Below are 16,477 nucleotides of genomic sequence, written 5' to 3'. Positions count from 1 at the left end.
CACAGCTCATTAGGACCATTCAAAGTGTAAAATACCATAAACCCTTGAAGTATTTTATTTTGAAAGTAAAATATATACTTTATTTTGGGTGTGTGCATAACTTCCTGTCCAACACTAGCAGATTTTAGTCAAAATGAACGGATTTGTTGCGGTGTCCGGCACATATAAAAGCTCTGCGTATATTCAGCGCTCGAATGTGGAACGGGATGTCGGTGGAATCCGACACATTGACTAGAGTAAAAACAGGGGCGTGTGCTGTTCGACGGCCATAAATCTAGGTTCTACTTTATTCTGTGACCTTGTTGAAGGTCAACAAGAAACAGTTTCTATTCGATAAACACATTGACTAGAATAAAAACGGCGACGTGTGCCGGTCAGTGGGCGTTTCTGAATCCGTGGAAATTCTGCGTTAAGGGAACTTTGCCTCACTGTACAAACTTAAAGGGGAACATTATCACAATTTCAGAAGGGTTAAAACCAATAAAAATCAGTTCCCAGTGGCTTATTTTATTTTTCGAAGTTTTTTTCAAAATTTTACCCGTCCCGGAGTATCCCTAAAAAAAGGTTTAAAGTATCCGATTTTCGCTATCTGCGAAGCCACTGTCCATTTCACTGTGACGTCACATAGCGATGCCAATACAAACAAATGGTGGATAGCACAGCAAGATATAGCGACATTAGCTCGGATTCAGACTCGGATTTCAGCGGTTTAAGCGATTCAACAGATTAAGCATGTATTGAAACGGATGGTTGGAGTATTTAGGCTGATAGCGAAAACGAAATTGAAGAAGAAACTGAAGCTATTGAGCGAATAGCTATTGACGCTATTTGACCATGTTTGCCTTAACATCGCCAAAAATGTGCAGACCAACGATCGGAAGTTTCGCATCTTGTGACACTGGATCAACTTAAATCCGTCGATTGTTAAGTGTTCGTTTGGCATTAAATGTGGGTGGAAGGAAATGCTGGATGCAAATACAGCTACAAATGTACATACAGCTAGCCTAAATAGCATGTTAGCATCGATTAGCTGGCAGTCATGCCGCGACCAAATATGTCTGATTAGCACATAAGTCAATAACATCAACAAAACTCACCTTTGTGATTTTGTTGAATTTATCGTTGGGAATGCATCGCAAGATATCCAGACATTCTTGCCATTTCTGTGCCATCTCTGTCGTAGCATCGCCGGTAAAAACCAAACGAGGGACTTTCGCATCTCTTGACACTGGAGCAACGTAAATCCGTCGATTGGTATGTGTTTGTTTGGCATTAAATGTGGATGGAGGGAAAGCCTAGATGCAAATATAGCTACAAATGAGGCATAACAATGCAATATGTACATACAGCTAGCCTAAATAGCATGTTAGCATCGATTAGCATGCCGTGCTAATCGATACACATTCTACGTGAATCAACTTGAATCCGTCCCTGATCGTGTTGTCACACCCTCCGACAACACACCGACGAGGCATGATGTCTCCAAGGTACCGGAAAACAATCGAAAAAACGGAAAATAACAGAGCTGATTTGACTTGCTGCGTGTAATGTGGTGGTGAAAATGGCGTTGACTACCTAGGTGACGTCACGTTCTGACGCCACGTTCTGACGCCACGTTCTGACGTCATCGCTCCGAGAGCGATAAATAGAAAGGCATTTAATTCGCCAAAATTCACCCATTTAGAGTTCGAAAATCGGTTGAAAAAAATTATGGGTTTTTTTCTGCAACTTCAAGGTATATATTGACGCTTACATAGGTCTGGTGATAATGTTCTCCTATAAGGGTTTACAAACCATGTTCATAAACCAATTTATTTCGTAAATCTAGGTTCCACTTTAATCCGTGACTTAGTTGAAGGTCAACAAAAAAGAGTTTCCACTCTATAAACACATTCACTAGAATAAAAACAGGGGCGTGTGCCAGTCAGCGGCCGTTTCGGATTCAGTGGAAAGTCTGCGTTAAGGGAACTCTGCCTCACTGTACAAACTTTAGGGTTTACAAACCATGTTCAAAAACCAATATAGTTTGTAAATCTAGGTTTGACTTTAATCTGTGACCAAGTTATAGGTCAGGAACAAACAGTTCCTATTTCGATTCTATAAACACATTGACTAGAATAAAAACGGCGACGTGTGCCGATCGGCGGCCGTTTCTGATTCAGTGGAAATTCTGGGTTATGGAGAACTCTGCCTCACAGTACAAACTTTAGGGTTTACAAACCATGTTCATGAACCAATTTAGTTAATAAATCTAGGTTCCACTTTAATCTGTGACTTAGTTGAAGGTCAACAAAAAAGAGTTTACATTCTATAAACACAATCACCAGAATAAAAACGGGGGCGTGTGCCGGTCGGCGGCCGTTTCTGATTCAGTGTAAATTCTGGGTTATGGGGAACACTGCCTCACTGTACAAACTTTAGGGTTTACAAACCATGTTCATGAACCAATTTAGTTTGTAAATCTAGGTTCCACTTTAATTAGTGACCTAGTTGAAGGTCAACAACAAAAAGTTTTTATTATATAAACACATTCAGTACAATAAAAACGGGAGCGTGTGCCAGTCAGCGGCCGTTTCAGATTCAGTGGAAATTCTGCGTTAAGGGAACTCTGCCTCACTGTACAAACTTTAGGGTTTACAAACCATGTTCATGAACCAATTTAGTTAATAAATCTAGGTTCCACTTTAATCTGTGACTTAGTTGAAGATCAACAAAAAAGAGTTTCCATTGTATAAACACATTCACTTGAATAAAAACGGGGGCGTGCACCGGTCGGCGGCCGTTTCAGATTCAATGAAAATTCTGTGTTATGGGGAACTCTGCCTCACTGTACAAACTTCAGGGTTTACAAACCATGTTCAAGAACCTATTTAGTTTGTAAATTTAGGTTCCACTTTAATCTTTGACCTAGTTGAAGGTCATCAACAAACGGTCATTTCCTATCTTTAAACACATCGACTAGAGTAAAAACGGGGGCGTGGGCCGTTTGGCGGCCATTTCAGATTCAGTGGAAATTCGGGGTTATGGGGAAGTCTGCTTCACTATACAAACTTCAGGGTTTACGAACCATGTTCAAGAACTAATTTAATTAGTAAATCTTGGTTCGACTTTAATCTGTGACCTAGTTACAGGTCAACAACAAACAGTCCCGGCCTCATTTCCTTTCTATAAACAACTACGAGCCCAACAACTCAATTGTCGTTGCATATCATCGGTAGACATGCCAGCTGCTTCCAGGCCGTCTGTCCTTAACTTCATGTATAGCGCCATGGATGGCAACGCCAGGCCGGGATTAGCTCATTAAGACGGACATCTTTGATGCGCGGTTATCTTTCTCATTTCCTCAGCAACCCGATCATACGCCAGGCTCCCGAGGCACACGCGAGCACAAAGACCCCACTCACACACGCACGGTACACACGGACGGGCCGTGAAAGCTCCAGAGATCAGGGCCCGACTGAGATACGTTGTGTAGATGTGCAGCAACAGCTAAACGTCGTGTCAGGTTTCTGGGGGCTCGTGCTAAATTTAACCCAGTGATCCTGCAGCAGTGCAGGGTTTAAATGCCAGCCTACAGTTGCTCCACACCAGTTGTTCACCACACGTCTTCCACTCGTCACAAACGCAGGCCAAGGACGAAGGCAAGGCACACGCGCGTCCACTCTGACACACACACGTCCAGGGACTTGAAGGGAGTGTTTGATATAGCAGCTCCGAAGGGGAGGCAAGGGATCTTCTGTAACCTCGCGCACACAACACAAGATGGAGCTTTTCGAGACCAACCCTTACTTCTTCCCAGACCAACGCTTTTATGAAGGAGGGGATAACTACTTCCCAACTCGCCTGCCGGGGGGGTACGACCAAGTTGCCTACCAGGACAGGAACTCCATGATGGGCCTGTGCGGGAGTCTGCCCGGAGGTGTCGGATCGGCGCCACCCGAGGACAAACCCTCACCGTCCGGCCTGTCGCCGCACTCCGAGCCCCACTGCCCGGGACAGTGCCTGCCGTGGGCCTGCAAGCTGTGCAAACGCAAGACGGTGACCATGGACCGCCGGAGAGCGGCCACGCTGAGGGAAAAGAGGCGCCTGAAGAAGGTCAACGAGGCTTTTGACGCCCTGAAGAGAAGCACTCTGATGAACCCCAACCAGAGGCTGCCCAAGGTGGAGATCTTGAGGAGCGCCATTCAGTACATTGAAAGGCTTCAGGCTTTGGTGTCCTCCTTCAACCAGCAGGACACGGACATGGGGCAGCAGGGACTCCACTACCGGGCCGGACAGAACCAACCCAGAGTGAGTCAGTTTAAATGGTCCAAACACTAAGCTAAGGCCAACCGCAGCAGAAAGTGGATCATTACATAAAATGAGGTTTACGATCCTCAGTGTGGGGGGTCTTGTGTGTGTGTGTGTGTGTGGTGTGCCGGTGACTGACAGCAACTTCTGCTTGTGTGCGTCTCCATGGCAACAGGTGTCCTCGTCAAGCGAGCCCAGTTCGGGCAGCACCTGCTGCAGTAGTCCAGAGTGGAGTAGCACACCGGAGCAGTGCACGCAAAGCTACAGCAGCGAGGGTGAGTTCAGAAGTCCATGACAGATTGGAGTCCCCACAAAGCCAGAAAACACACACACACACAAACACACAAAGTGCATGATCACTCACTTTTGTGGGACTCTCTGCAGAGCTCCTAAGTGCCGCCGACTCTCCGGAGCACGCCGACATCCAGGCCCTGAGCTCCATCGTGGACAGCATGGCGGCAGCAGACGGATCCCTGCCCTTTCCCGTGGACATTCCCAAATAAAACTTTCTCAAAGCGGACCGAGAGGAAACACGCCGTCCCTCAAGACAAAAAGCAGGCTGATTTTTTCATATTTCAATCACCATTTACTCTGACAGTAACGAATGAATTCCACCTTCGGCCTTATTTCCTTTATTCCCCGCCTTAAAGCCACAGTCCAATCGTTGCATGAACAAGGGCCTCGTTTCTCTCCTTACTTAATTTAAGCTTTCCTCTTTTCCGAAACCTTTCCCTGATCTATCATTCTAGTTTTGTGTGTGTTTTTGATGCAAACAACAAAAGAACCATGAGAGTATTTGTGGGGCCAACATGTGACCACGGCAGTTTTGACCAAGATCTGCTTAAATGTTAAACCGGTTACCGATGCTAGTGATGTAAATACGTTCCCTTTTTCTACAGAGTGGTTTTGCCAGCTTATTTTGTATTGTTTTTTCTTTTTTTTTTTGCTAACTTATTGTTAACTTTTATAATTAAGATTGTTGTGTATTTGTAGATGTTTGGAAATGTGATATTTCCTGACCAGTCCTTGCAATAAAGACCATTTTCAGTACGATGTCTGGAGTATTTGTTGAGTCAGTGGAAGGTCAAGCACAATCTGTTCCAGGATGAATTGAAATTTGACAAAAATAATGATATTGTAAATAATACAAATCTGGTTAATCAGTCTAATTATGAGGGATTTGGTATGATGACAAACCTTTTATGAAGTGCACAAGCAACGTTATTAGTAACATTTTATCATTTTTAACTGACATTCTATTTAAAGGGGAACATTATCACAATTTCAGAAGTGTTAAAACCAATAAAAATCAGTTTCCAGTGGCTTATTTTATTTTTCTAAGTTTTTTTCAAAATTTTACCCATCATGGAATATCCCGAAAAAAGGCTTTAAAGTGCCTGATTTTCGCTATCTATGAGCCACCGTCCAATTTCCTGTGACGTCATCCAGTGATGCCAATACAAACATAGAGGATAGCTCAGATTCAGACTCGGATTTCAGCGGTTTAAGCGATTCAACAGATTGCGCATGTATTGAAACGGATGGTTGGAGTATGGAGGCAGATAGATAAAATGAAATTGAAGAAGAAACTGAAGCTATTGAGCGAATAGCTATTGAAGCTATTCGGCGATCGCCTTCTAACCATTGATTGAGTGTCGCAGGATATCCATACATCTCTGTGCCATGTCTGCCTTAGCATCGCCGGTAAAATGTGCAGGAGCAACTTAAATCCGTCGATTGGTAAGTGTTTGTTTGGCATTAAATGTGGGTGGAGGGAAACGCTGGATGCAAATATAGCTAAAAATGTACATACAGCTAGCCTAAATAGCATGTTAGCATCGATTAGCTGGCTGTTATGCCGCAACCAAATATGTCTGATTAGCACATTAGTCAATAACATCAACAAAACTCACCTTTGTGATTTCGTTCACTTTATCGTTGGAAATGCATCTGCAGGATATCCATACAACTCTGTGCCATGTCTGCCTTAGCATCGCCGGTAAAATGTGCAAGAGCAACTTAAATCCGTCGATTGGTAAGTGTTTGTTTAGCAATAAATGTGGGTGGAGGGAAATGCTGGATGCAAATATAGTTACAAATGTACATACATCTAGCCTAAATAGCATGTTAGCATCGATTAGCTGGCAGTTATGCCGCGACCAAATATGTCTGATAAGCACATAAGTCAGTAACATCAACAAAATTCACCTTTGTGTTTTTGTTGACTTTATCGTTGGAAATGCATTTGCAGGATATCCATACATCTCTGTGCCATGTCTGCATTAGCATCGCCGGTAAAATGTGCAGACCAAACGATCAGGACTTTCGCATCTTGTGACAGTGGAGCCACTTAAATCCGTCGATTGGTAAGTGTTTGTTTGGCATTAAATGTGGGAGTATGGAAAGGCTGGATGCAAATATAGCTATAAATGTACATACAGCTAGCATAAATAGCATGTTAGCATCGATTAGCATTCCGTACTAATCGATGCACACTCCACGTAAGACAACTTGAATCCGTCCCTGATCGTGTTGTTACACCCTCTGACAACACACCGACGAGGCATGATATCTCAAAGGTATGGAAAACAGTCGAAAAAACGGAAAATAACAGAGTTGATTTGACTTGGTGTTTGTAATGTGTTTGAGAAAATGGGGGGTTGACTACCTATGTGACGTCACAACGTCATCGCGCCGAGTTCGAATAATAGAAAGGCGTTTAATTCGCCAAAATTCACCCATTTAGAGTTCGGAAATCGGTTAAAAAAATATATGGTCTTTTTTCTGCAACATCAAGGTATATATTGACGCTTACATTGGTCTGGTGATAATGTTCCCCTTTAAAGGCCTACTGAAACCCACTACTACCGATCACGCAGTCTGAGAGTTTATATATCAATGATGAAATATTAAATATTAATACGGCCTTTTTAGCTTACTAAATTGCAATTTTAAATTTCCCGCGAGTTTCTTGTTGAAAACGTCGCGGAATGATGACGCGTACGCGTGACGTCACGAACTGTAAGGAAATATTAGCGCTGCACTAAACAAGGCTAAAAGTCGTCTCTGTTCATGGCGTAATTACACAGTATTATGGACATCTGTGTTGCTGAATCTTTTGCAATTTGTTAATTTAATAATGGAGACTATAAAGAACAATGCTGTTGGTGGAAAGCGGTGGATTGCAGCTGTCTTTAGCACCGAGACACAGCCGGTGTTTCCTTGTTTGTTGTGAAGCGGAGCGGTCAAGGGAACATTTTTTCTCTATGTCAACCAGCATGTTTTTGGATGGGGAAATTGTGATATATATCTTACCGGAGACATCAATGGATTATTCGTCGTCCTGCAGCAGCTGTCATGTCAAAAAAGGCAGCTGTGAGCTTGGCTCCTCGGCTTCCCTCTGAGACACATTTTGTGTTCACCGCAGCCATCCGACCTCGAGGTATGTCTTTACAATCTTTAAAATCTCACTAAAACACTATGGGGCGGCATAGCTCGGTTGGTAGAGCGGCCATGCCAGCAACTTGAGGGTTGCAGGTTCGATTCCCGCTTCCGCCATCCTAGTCACTGCCGTTGTGTTCTTGGGCAAGACACTTTACCCACCTGCTCCCAGTGCCACCCACACTGGTTTAAATGTAACTTAGATATTGGGTTTCACTATGTAAAGCGCTTTGAGTCACTAGAGAAAAGCGCTATATATATATAATTCACTTCACTATTAAAACAATAAGCAGATAAGGGATCTTCCAGAATTATCCTTGTAAATGTGTCTAAAAACATCTGAATTGCTCACAATGCAATCCCCCCCCCCCTTTTTTTCTTACTTTATTTTTTTAAATTTTTTTTCTAGTCCTTAGCTATCAATATCCTCAGCCATAAATCTTTCATCCTCACTCAAATTAATGGGGAGATTGTCGTTTTCTCGGTCCGAATAGCTGTTTTTGTTGGAGGCTCCCATTATAAACAATGTGAGGATGTGAGGAGGCCTCACACGGGTGATGTCATTGCCTACGACTTCCGGTACAGGCAAGGCTTTTTCATTAGCGACCAAAAGTTGCAAACTTTATCATGGATGTTCTCTACTAAATCCTTTCAGCAAAAATATGGCAATATCGCAAAATGATCAAGTATTACACATAGAATGGACCTGCTATTCCCGTTTAAATAAGAAAATCTCATTTCAGTAGGCCTTTAATTCTCATCCAAATTGCTCTTCTTATTTATTCCGATTCTAAATCGATTCGATATTTTCCAAAATTAGTTCAGCTAAAAACTTGGGAGACAAACATTTTTGCCGCACATTCCTAAACACAGTAGAGTGCTCCTGTTGCATATAAAACTTGGACCGCTGCAAACACAATGGAACATATTTGCATTGACTTGTTAACCTTGCTAGCAAACATGGAACACTGGGAACAAACCTTATGATTTATATAACTGAGGCGTTCCTCAAGGCACCCCTTTAAGTACTCTCCTTTTGGGAGTTACACTTTTTTTTGGGAATGTGATTTATGTCAGTAAGGTGTTGCTCTAGCTTGTTTACTTCAGATGCAGTCAGTAGTCATTTGTTCAACTTCTTCTGTTATACCAGTAGTGTTCCTCAAGGTTCCATTTTAGGTCCTCTTTTTATCATCATTTAGGATATTCAACTTGTTGCAACAGTGACTTCAGTTAAAACACTTGAGTGACATTTTTGCAGCAGATTCTTAAATATATGTACATAAAAACACACATACGTAAAAACAAAACATGTTTTATATTCTAGTTTTTAAAATAAAATAAAACACCCTTTGCTCTGATTACTGCTTTGCACACTCTAAGCATTCTTTCGATGAGCTTCAAGCGGTAGTCACCTGAAATGGTTTTCACTTAACAGGTGTGCTTGAAGCTCATTGAGATAATGCCAAGAGTATGCAAAGCAGTAATCAGAGCAAATAGTGGCTATTTTAAAGAAACTAGAATATAAAACATGTTTTCAGTTATTTCACCTTTTTTTTGTTAAGTACACATGTGTTCAATCATAGTTTTGATGCCTTCAGTGACAATCTACAATGTAAATAGTCATGAAAATAAAGAAAACGCATTGAATGAGAAGGTGTGTCCAAACTTTTGGCCTGTACTATGTGTATGTATATATATATATATATATATATATATATATATATATATATATATATATATATATATATATATATATATATATATATATATATATATATATATATATATATATATATATATATATATATACATATATATATATGTATACACATATTGTATGTATACACACTCACATATATGTATATATAAAATATACACACATATATACACACATATATATATGTATACATACATATATATATATACATAAAAATATACATATATAAATACATATATACATAAATACATACATATATACATACATACACATATACATATATGGATATATACATAACTATATATATATACATACATACACATATATGTATATATACATAACTATATACATACATACATACACATATATATATAACACATACATACATATATACACACACACATATATATATATATACATATATATATATATACATACACACATACATATTTATATACACATAAATATAAAAATATACACATACACATATAAGTATATATATATACATACATATACATATATATATAAAACACATACATACACATAAACATATATATATATGCATACATATATATATATATATATTTATATACACATACATATATACATACCTACATACATATATATACATATATATATATATATATACATACACATATATATATATACTGTATATATACATACATACATACATATATAATATAATGCCACACTGTTGATAAAAAATGCCACACTGTTGATATTCTTTACTTCATATACAAATCCCAAAACCAATGAAGTTGGCACGTTGTGTAATTCCGAAATAAAAACAGAATAAAAGATTTGAAAATCCTTTTCAACGTATATTTATTTGAATAGAGTGCAAATACAGGATATTTAATGTTTGAACTGAGAAACGTATTATTATTTTTTTCTTTGCAAATAATGATTAACTTAAAATTTAATGGCAGTAACACATTGCAAAAAAAGTTGGTTCCGGATGGTTCTTTTCCTCTTTGTTCCAGAAGACACAACGTCCACAGTTTCCCAAAACAATTTGAAATGTGGACTCATCAGACCACTTCCACTTTGCATCATTCCATCTTAAATGAGCTCAGGCCCAGCAAAGCTGGCGGCGTTTCTGGGTGTTGTTGATAAATGGCTTTCGCTATGCATAGTAGAGTTTTAACTTGCACTTACAACTGTAATTACTGACAGTGGTTTTATGAAGTTTTCCTGAGACCATGTGGTGATATCCTCTACACACTGTCGCTTTTTGATGCAGTACCTGCTGAGGGATCGCAGATCCATAATATCTGTTTTGTAGTGATTTCTACAGATTCTCTAAACATTTTGATGATATTACGTACCCTAGATGGTGAAATCCCTAAAGTCCTAATTTGTTTTTAAGGTGGTGACCCTCGCCCCATCCTTGTTTGTGAATGACTGAGCATTTCATGGAACCCACCTGTTCCCAATTAGACAATTCACCTGTGGGATGTTCCAAATAAGTGTTTGATGAGCACTCCTCAACTTTCTCAGTCTTTTTTACCACTTGTGCCAGCTTTTTCTGAAACATGTTGCAAGCATCAAATTCCAAATGAGCTAATATTTGCAAAAAATAACGCGGTTTTCCAGTTCGAACGTTAACTATCTGGTCTTTGCAGTCTATTCAATTGAATATAAGTTGAAAATGATTTGCAAATTATTGTATTCTGTTTTTATTTACACAATGTGCCAACTTCACTCGTTTTGTTTTTTTTAAGTGTACAACAAAATTAACTGGAGGAAGCTCAAACTTATTTTAATGAAATGATTATGTCTCGTTTTTATTATTGTAACATGTTGGTCGCAGGCAAGCAAAATTACACTGAGGCCATTGGAAACTTTGCACAAACAATCGCTCAAAATCCTTGACCGCAAACCACAACATGTGTAGTTCTCCAAAAATATAAACTTAGATAACATTCAAAGATTAGCACCAATACGAATGTCCCATCGAATCCTAAATAACACTGCACCAGCGCCACTTAAGCACTTTGTCCAGTTTACATCTGCTGTGACAACGAGAAACACACGAGCGTCCACCAGGGGGCAGTGTAGCATACCCAGATGTAAAACAATCAACCTTTTAATATAACGCCATAAAGGAATGGAACAACCTCTTTTCTTTTATTAATTTGATTACATCAGGGGTGTCCAAACTTTTTCCACTGAGGGCCAAACACGGAAAAATTAAAGCATGCAGGGGCCTTTTTGTTTTTTTTTCATTTTCAAACCATAACAAAATGTATGGATTCTTTTTTCTTTTTTTTTTCACCTTAAGGACTCCCAGGGACCATAAAGGGTCTCTCTCATTAACATGTTAAAAATAAGTCAAATTATTTTCATTTTTTATCCAACGCTTACAATAAATCTCTATATCAACTTCAGGTTGATATAAAGTTAAAAAAAAGGTTTTGTGCCTTTTCAGTCAAAGACAACTTTGTTTTTTATAGCAAAAATGGTATATGCAGTATTTCCCCTATGGCCCAAAACGTTCAGAAAGCAATGTTTGATCTGAAGTAATTGGAGTCCTAAAAAGATCAATAAGGCATTCACCATTGATTTAAATGCATTATTATTTCTGAGTAATCACAGTGAAAGAATAAATAAAATCCAACTAAATATCTTTGGGATCCAAAAGCTCCCCCACTCAAAAAGGGATACATTTTGATTATTTGTTTTACTTTCAACACTTAAGTTACGAGATCAACTTCAGATATATCTGTCGATTTTACGTTTGAACTATTATTTTGTTGGTTTTATGCTCTTTTGTCAAAGAAAACACTGTTTTTATAGGGCAACCATACAGTATATGCACATAAAATTTTCCACATAAAACATTTTAAAGTGAAATATTTGAAGTAATTGGAGCCTTGAATAGGTCAATAATTCATTATATATAGATATATACATTGTATAAAAAAATACTCTTTTTTTTTTTTAGCATTGGCAATAAGAGCAAACTAAATAAAAACAAACAGCCTGCATGGCAGCTTTGTGACAACATTGCAACTTTTTCCCGTTAGATTTCACCTCATTCTACTTTTTTTTGAAAAATTAATTTTAATAAAACAATTAGCTGCGGGCACTTTGGACACCCCTGGATTACATGATATGGTATGTTTTTATTGTCATAATTTTATTGCATGATTTTTGTATCCCTTTAATTTAGGTAGCCAGAGACTGCAGATGGAAATGAGCTATTTAGCTATCATCTGGTACAGAACATATATTGTCTTTGAACTTAATGTTTCTGTGCATTGTTCCTTCAAATAAAGACTAAACTAAACTGTATATCAAAAGTAAAAAAAAAGTATTTGCGTACTCACCATTAACTTTTGTTGAACATGCAGGAGGACATTACCACTTGTGACCAGGCGGCGAGCCTCCTCACATTCAGTTCCAACAAAGCTGACTTGGGGCCGCATATTTCACTTTCACAATCACCAGTGCTATTGAATGCACAATTCTATGGTTATTGACGGAGATAGATATCTACATATATTCATATTTTATAACAGCTAGTGTTCTTCCATTTATTCTCTTTGTGTTTGTCTGCAGGTAAACTGCAAGTTAACCTTGGCTGTAGGAATATGAAGAGGAGATGTACTCCCCTTTTTATCTTTTCCTGTGTCCAGCTGAGGAGAAACAATAGGCTTGCGTATTCGGTCTGAAAAGTGGGGGCGAGCAAGGTAGTGAAAAAGACAGCGTTTCCTTAAGATGTTTAGATCAATTTGGGGAATGCTATCGAAAGGTTGTATCTAGATTGGTCTCTCCAAAGCTTTGGAGTAAAGCAGGGGTCACCAATGCAGTGCCCGCAGGCACCAGGTCGCCCGTAAGGACCAGATGAGTCGCCCGCTGGCCTGTTCTAAAAATAGCTCAAATAGCAGCACTTACCAGTGAGCTGCCTCTATTTTCTTAATTGTATTTATTTACTAGCAAGCTAGTCTCGCTTTGCTCGACATTTTTAATTCTAAGAGAGACAAAACTCAAATAGAATTTGAAAATCTAAGAAAATATTTTAAAGACTTCATTTGTTTAAATGAATTCATTTATTTTTTTACTTTGCTTCTTATAACTTTCAGAAAGAAAATTTTTGAGAAAAAATACAACCTTAAAAATGATTTTAGGATTTTTAAACACATATACCTTTTTACCTTTTAAATTACTTCCTCTTCTTTCCTGACAATTTAAATCAATGTTCAAGTAAATGTATTATTTTTTATTGTAAAGAATAATAAATACATTTTAATTGTATTCTTCATTTTAGCTTCTGTTTTTTCGATGAAGAATATTTTTGAAATATTTCTTCAAACTTATGATTAAAATAAAAAAAAATATTCTGGCAAATCTAGAAAATCATTAGAATCAAATTTAAATCTTAATTCAATTTATTTTGAATTTCTTTTAAATGTTTTGTTCTGGAAAATCTAGAAGAAATAATGATTTGTCTTTGTTAGAAACATAGCTTGGTCCAAATTGTTATATATTCTAGCAAAGTGCAGATTGGATTTTAACCTATTTAAAACATGTCATCAAAATTCTAAAATTAATCTTAATCAGGAAAAATTACTAATGATGTTCCATAAATTCTTTTTTAAATTTTTTCCAAAAGATTTGAATTAGCTAGTTTTTCTTTTCTTTTTTTCGGTTGAATTTTGGATTTCAAAGAGTCTAAATTGAAGATAAACTATGCTTCAAAATTTAATTTTCATTTTTTTCCCGTTTTCTCCTCTTTTAAACCGTTCAATTAAGTGTTTTTTTTCATCATTTATTCTCAACAAAAAACCTTTCGTAAATGGAAAAAAAATGTACGACGGAATGACAGACAGAAATACCCATGTTTTTATATATATATATATATATATATATACATATATATATATATATGTATATATATATATATATATATATATATATATATATATATATAGATATATATATATATATATATTTATTTATTTATTTATTAAAGGTAAATTGAGCAAATTGGCTATTTCTGGCAATTTTTTCAAGTGTGTATCAAACTGGTAGCCCTTCGCATTAATCAGTACCCAAGAAGTAGCTCTTGGTTTCAAAAAGGTTGGTGACCCCTGGAATAAAGTACTATATATCCTTCTCATTGTATGGGATTCATTGGGAATCAGCTTATGTGTCATTGAAAAGAACTTGGGAGAAGACCGGCAGTTTAAATTCCCAGCAGAGGAACGCCTGGTCGAACGCAACAATTGGGGGCTTCGTCCTGGGACTCATCTTGCAATCTTCCGGACAGACTCACTTTGCCAACATTAATTAAGGTAAGCAGAGCCTTTTTTCTAAAATCCACATTAGGAGTCTGTCCCGAAGTCTGTAAGTCATAATAATAATAATAATGGATTAGATTTATATCGCGCTTTTCTATTGTTACATACTCAAAGCGCTCACAGAGAAGTGGGAACCCATCATTTATTCACACCTGGTGGTGGTAAGCTACATTTGTAGCCACAGCTGCCCTGGGGTAGACTGACGGAAGCGTGCCTGCCAGTTTGCGCCTACGGACCTTCCGACCACCACCAATCATTCATTCATCATTCATTCACCAGTGTGAGCGGCACCGGGGGCAAGGGTGAAGTGTCCTGCCCAGGGACACGACGGCAGCGATTTGGATGTCAATAAGTGGGAAGCGAACCTGCAACCCTCAGGTTTCTGGCACGGCCGCTCTACTCACTATGCCATGCCGCCCCTCAAACACTGGTTTATACCCCAGACACGGAGTAGTGATTTTAATGGATTGGTTGCATTTTTACCTTGTCCGCCATGACATATTAGTTGTAAATAAGTGTTCAACTCAAGGCATTGTGTCAAGATTACCGCGACAGGCTGCTTCACTGACGAGTAAGCAAATAGTCGGGTGTGACTCACCCTGGGGAATTGGTCTCCCCTAAAAGAGTAACGGGACGGATACCCGTTGTGTGGATAGTAAATACTCCCCGGTTGTAAGATCCGAGTGACATTAATGTGTGCACCAGCCGAGCCTCGTCACATTCAGTTCCAACAAAGATGGCTTGGGGCTGCATATTTCACTTTCACAATCACCAATGCTATTGAATGCACAATTCTATGGTTATTGACAGAGATAGATATCTACATATATCCATATTTTATAACAGCTAGTGTTCTTCCATTTATTCTCTTTGTGTTTGTCTGCAGGTACACTGCAAGTTAACCTTGGCTGTATGAATATGAGGAGGAAATGTACTCCCCTTCTTATTTTTTCCTGTGTCCAGCTGAGGAGAAACAATAGGCTTGGGTATTCGGTCTGAAGGGTGAGGACGAGCAAGGTAGTGAAAAAGACAGCGTTTCCTTAAGATGTTTAGATCAATTTGGGGAATGCTATCGAAAGGTTGTATCTAGATTGGTCTCTCCAAAGCTTTGGAATAAAGTATCATACATCCTACTCATTGTCTGGGATTCATTGGGAATCAGCTTATGTGTCATCGAAAATAATTTGGGAGAAGACCGGCAGTTTAAATTCCTAGCAGAGGAACGCCTAGTCACACGCAACAATTAGGGGCTTCGTCCTGGATGACACGCTGAAAATTGGACGTATCTTACAATCTTCCGGACAGACTCACTCGGCCAACATAAATTAAGGTTAGCAGAGCCTTTTTTCTAAAATCCGCATTAGGAGTCTTTCCCGAAGTCTGTAAGTCAAACACTGTTTCATACCCCAGACACGGAGTAGTGATTTTGATAGATTGGTTGCATTTTTATCCTGTCCGCCATTACATCCATCCATCCATCCATCATCTTCCGCTTATCCGAGGTCGGGTCGCAAGGGCAGCAGCCTAAGCAGGGAAGCAGCCTAAGCAGGGAAGCCCAGACTTCCCTCTCCCCAGCCACTTCGTCTAGGTCTTCCCGGATGGATCTCGAGGCGTCCCCAGGCCAGCCGGGAGACATAGTCTTCCCAACGTGTCCTGGGTCTTACCCGTGGCCTCCTACCGGTTGGACGTGCCCTAAACACCT

The 16,477-nt window shown here is 38.8% G+C and overlaps 1 protein-coding gene across 1 annotated transcript; it reads left to right on the top strand.

Annotated features, from left to right (window-relative positions):
• Positions 1-3,578: 3,578 nt before the first annotated feature.
• On the top strand, positions 3,579-4,926 carry myog (myogenin). The gene is made up of 3 exons (XM_061922627.1): positions 3,579-4,290; positions 4,466-4,565; positions 4,675-4,926. Exons 1-3 carry the CDS (start codon positions 3,763-3,765, stop codon positions 4,791-4,793), a joined length of 747 nt encoding a protein of 248 aa, XP_061778611.1. The 5' UTR covers positions 3,579-3,762; the 3' UTR covers positions 4,794-4,926.
• The last annotated feature ends 11,551 nt before the right edge of the window (positions 4,927-16,477 follow it).

Source organism: Nerophis ophidion, linkage group LG16 (assembly GCF_033978795.1).
Source record: "Nerophis ophidion isolate RoL-2023_Sa linkage group LG16, RoL_Noph_v1.0, whole genome shotgun sequence".
Lineage (NCBI taxonomy): Eukaryota > Metazoa > Chordata > Actinopteri > Syngnathiformes > Syngnathidae > Nerophis > Nerophis ophidion.
This window is presented reverse-complemented; position numbering and strand designations above follow the sequence as displayed.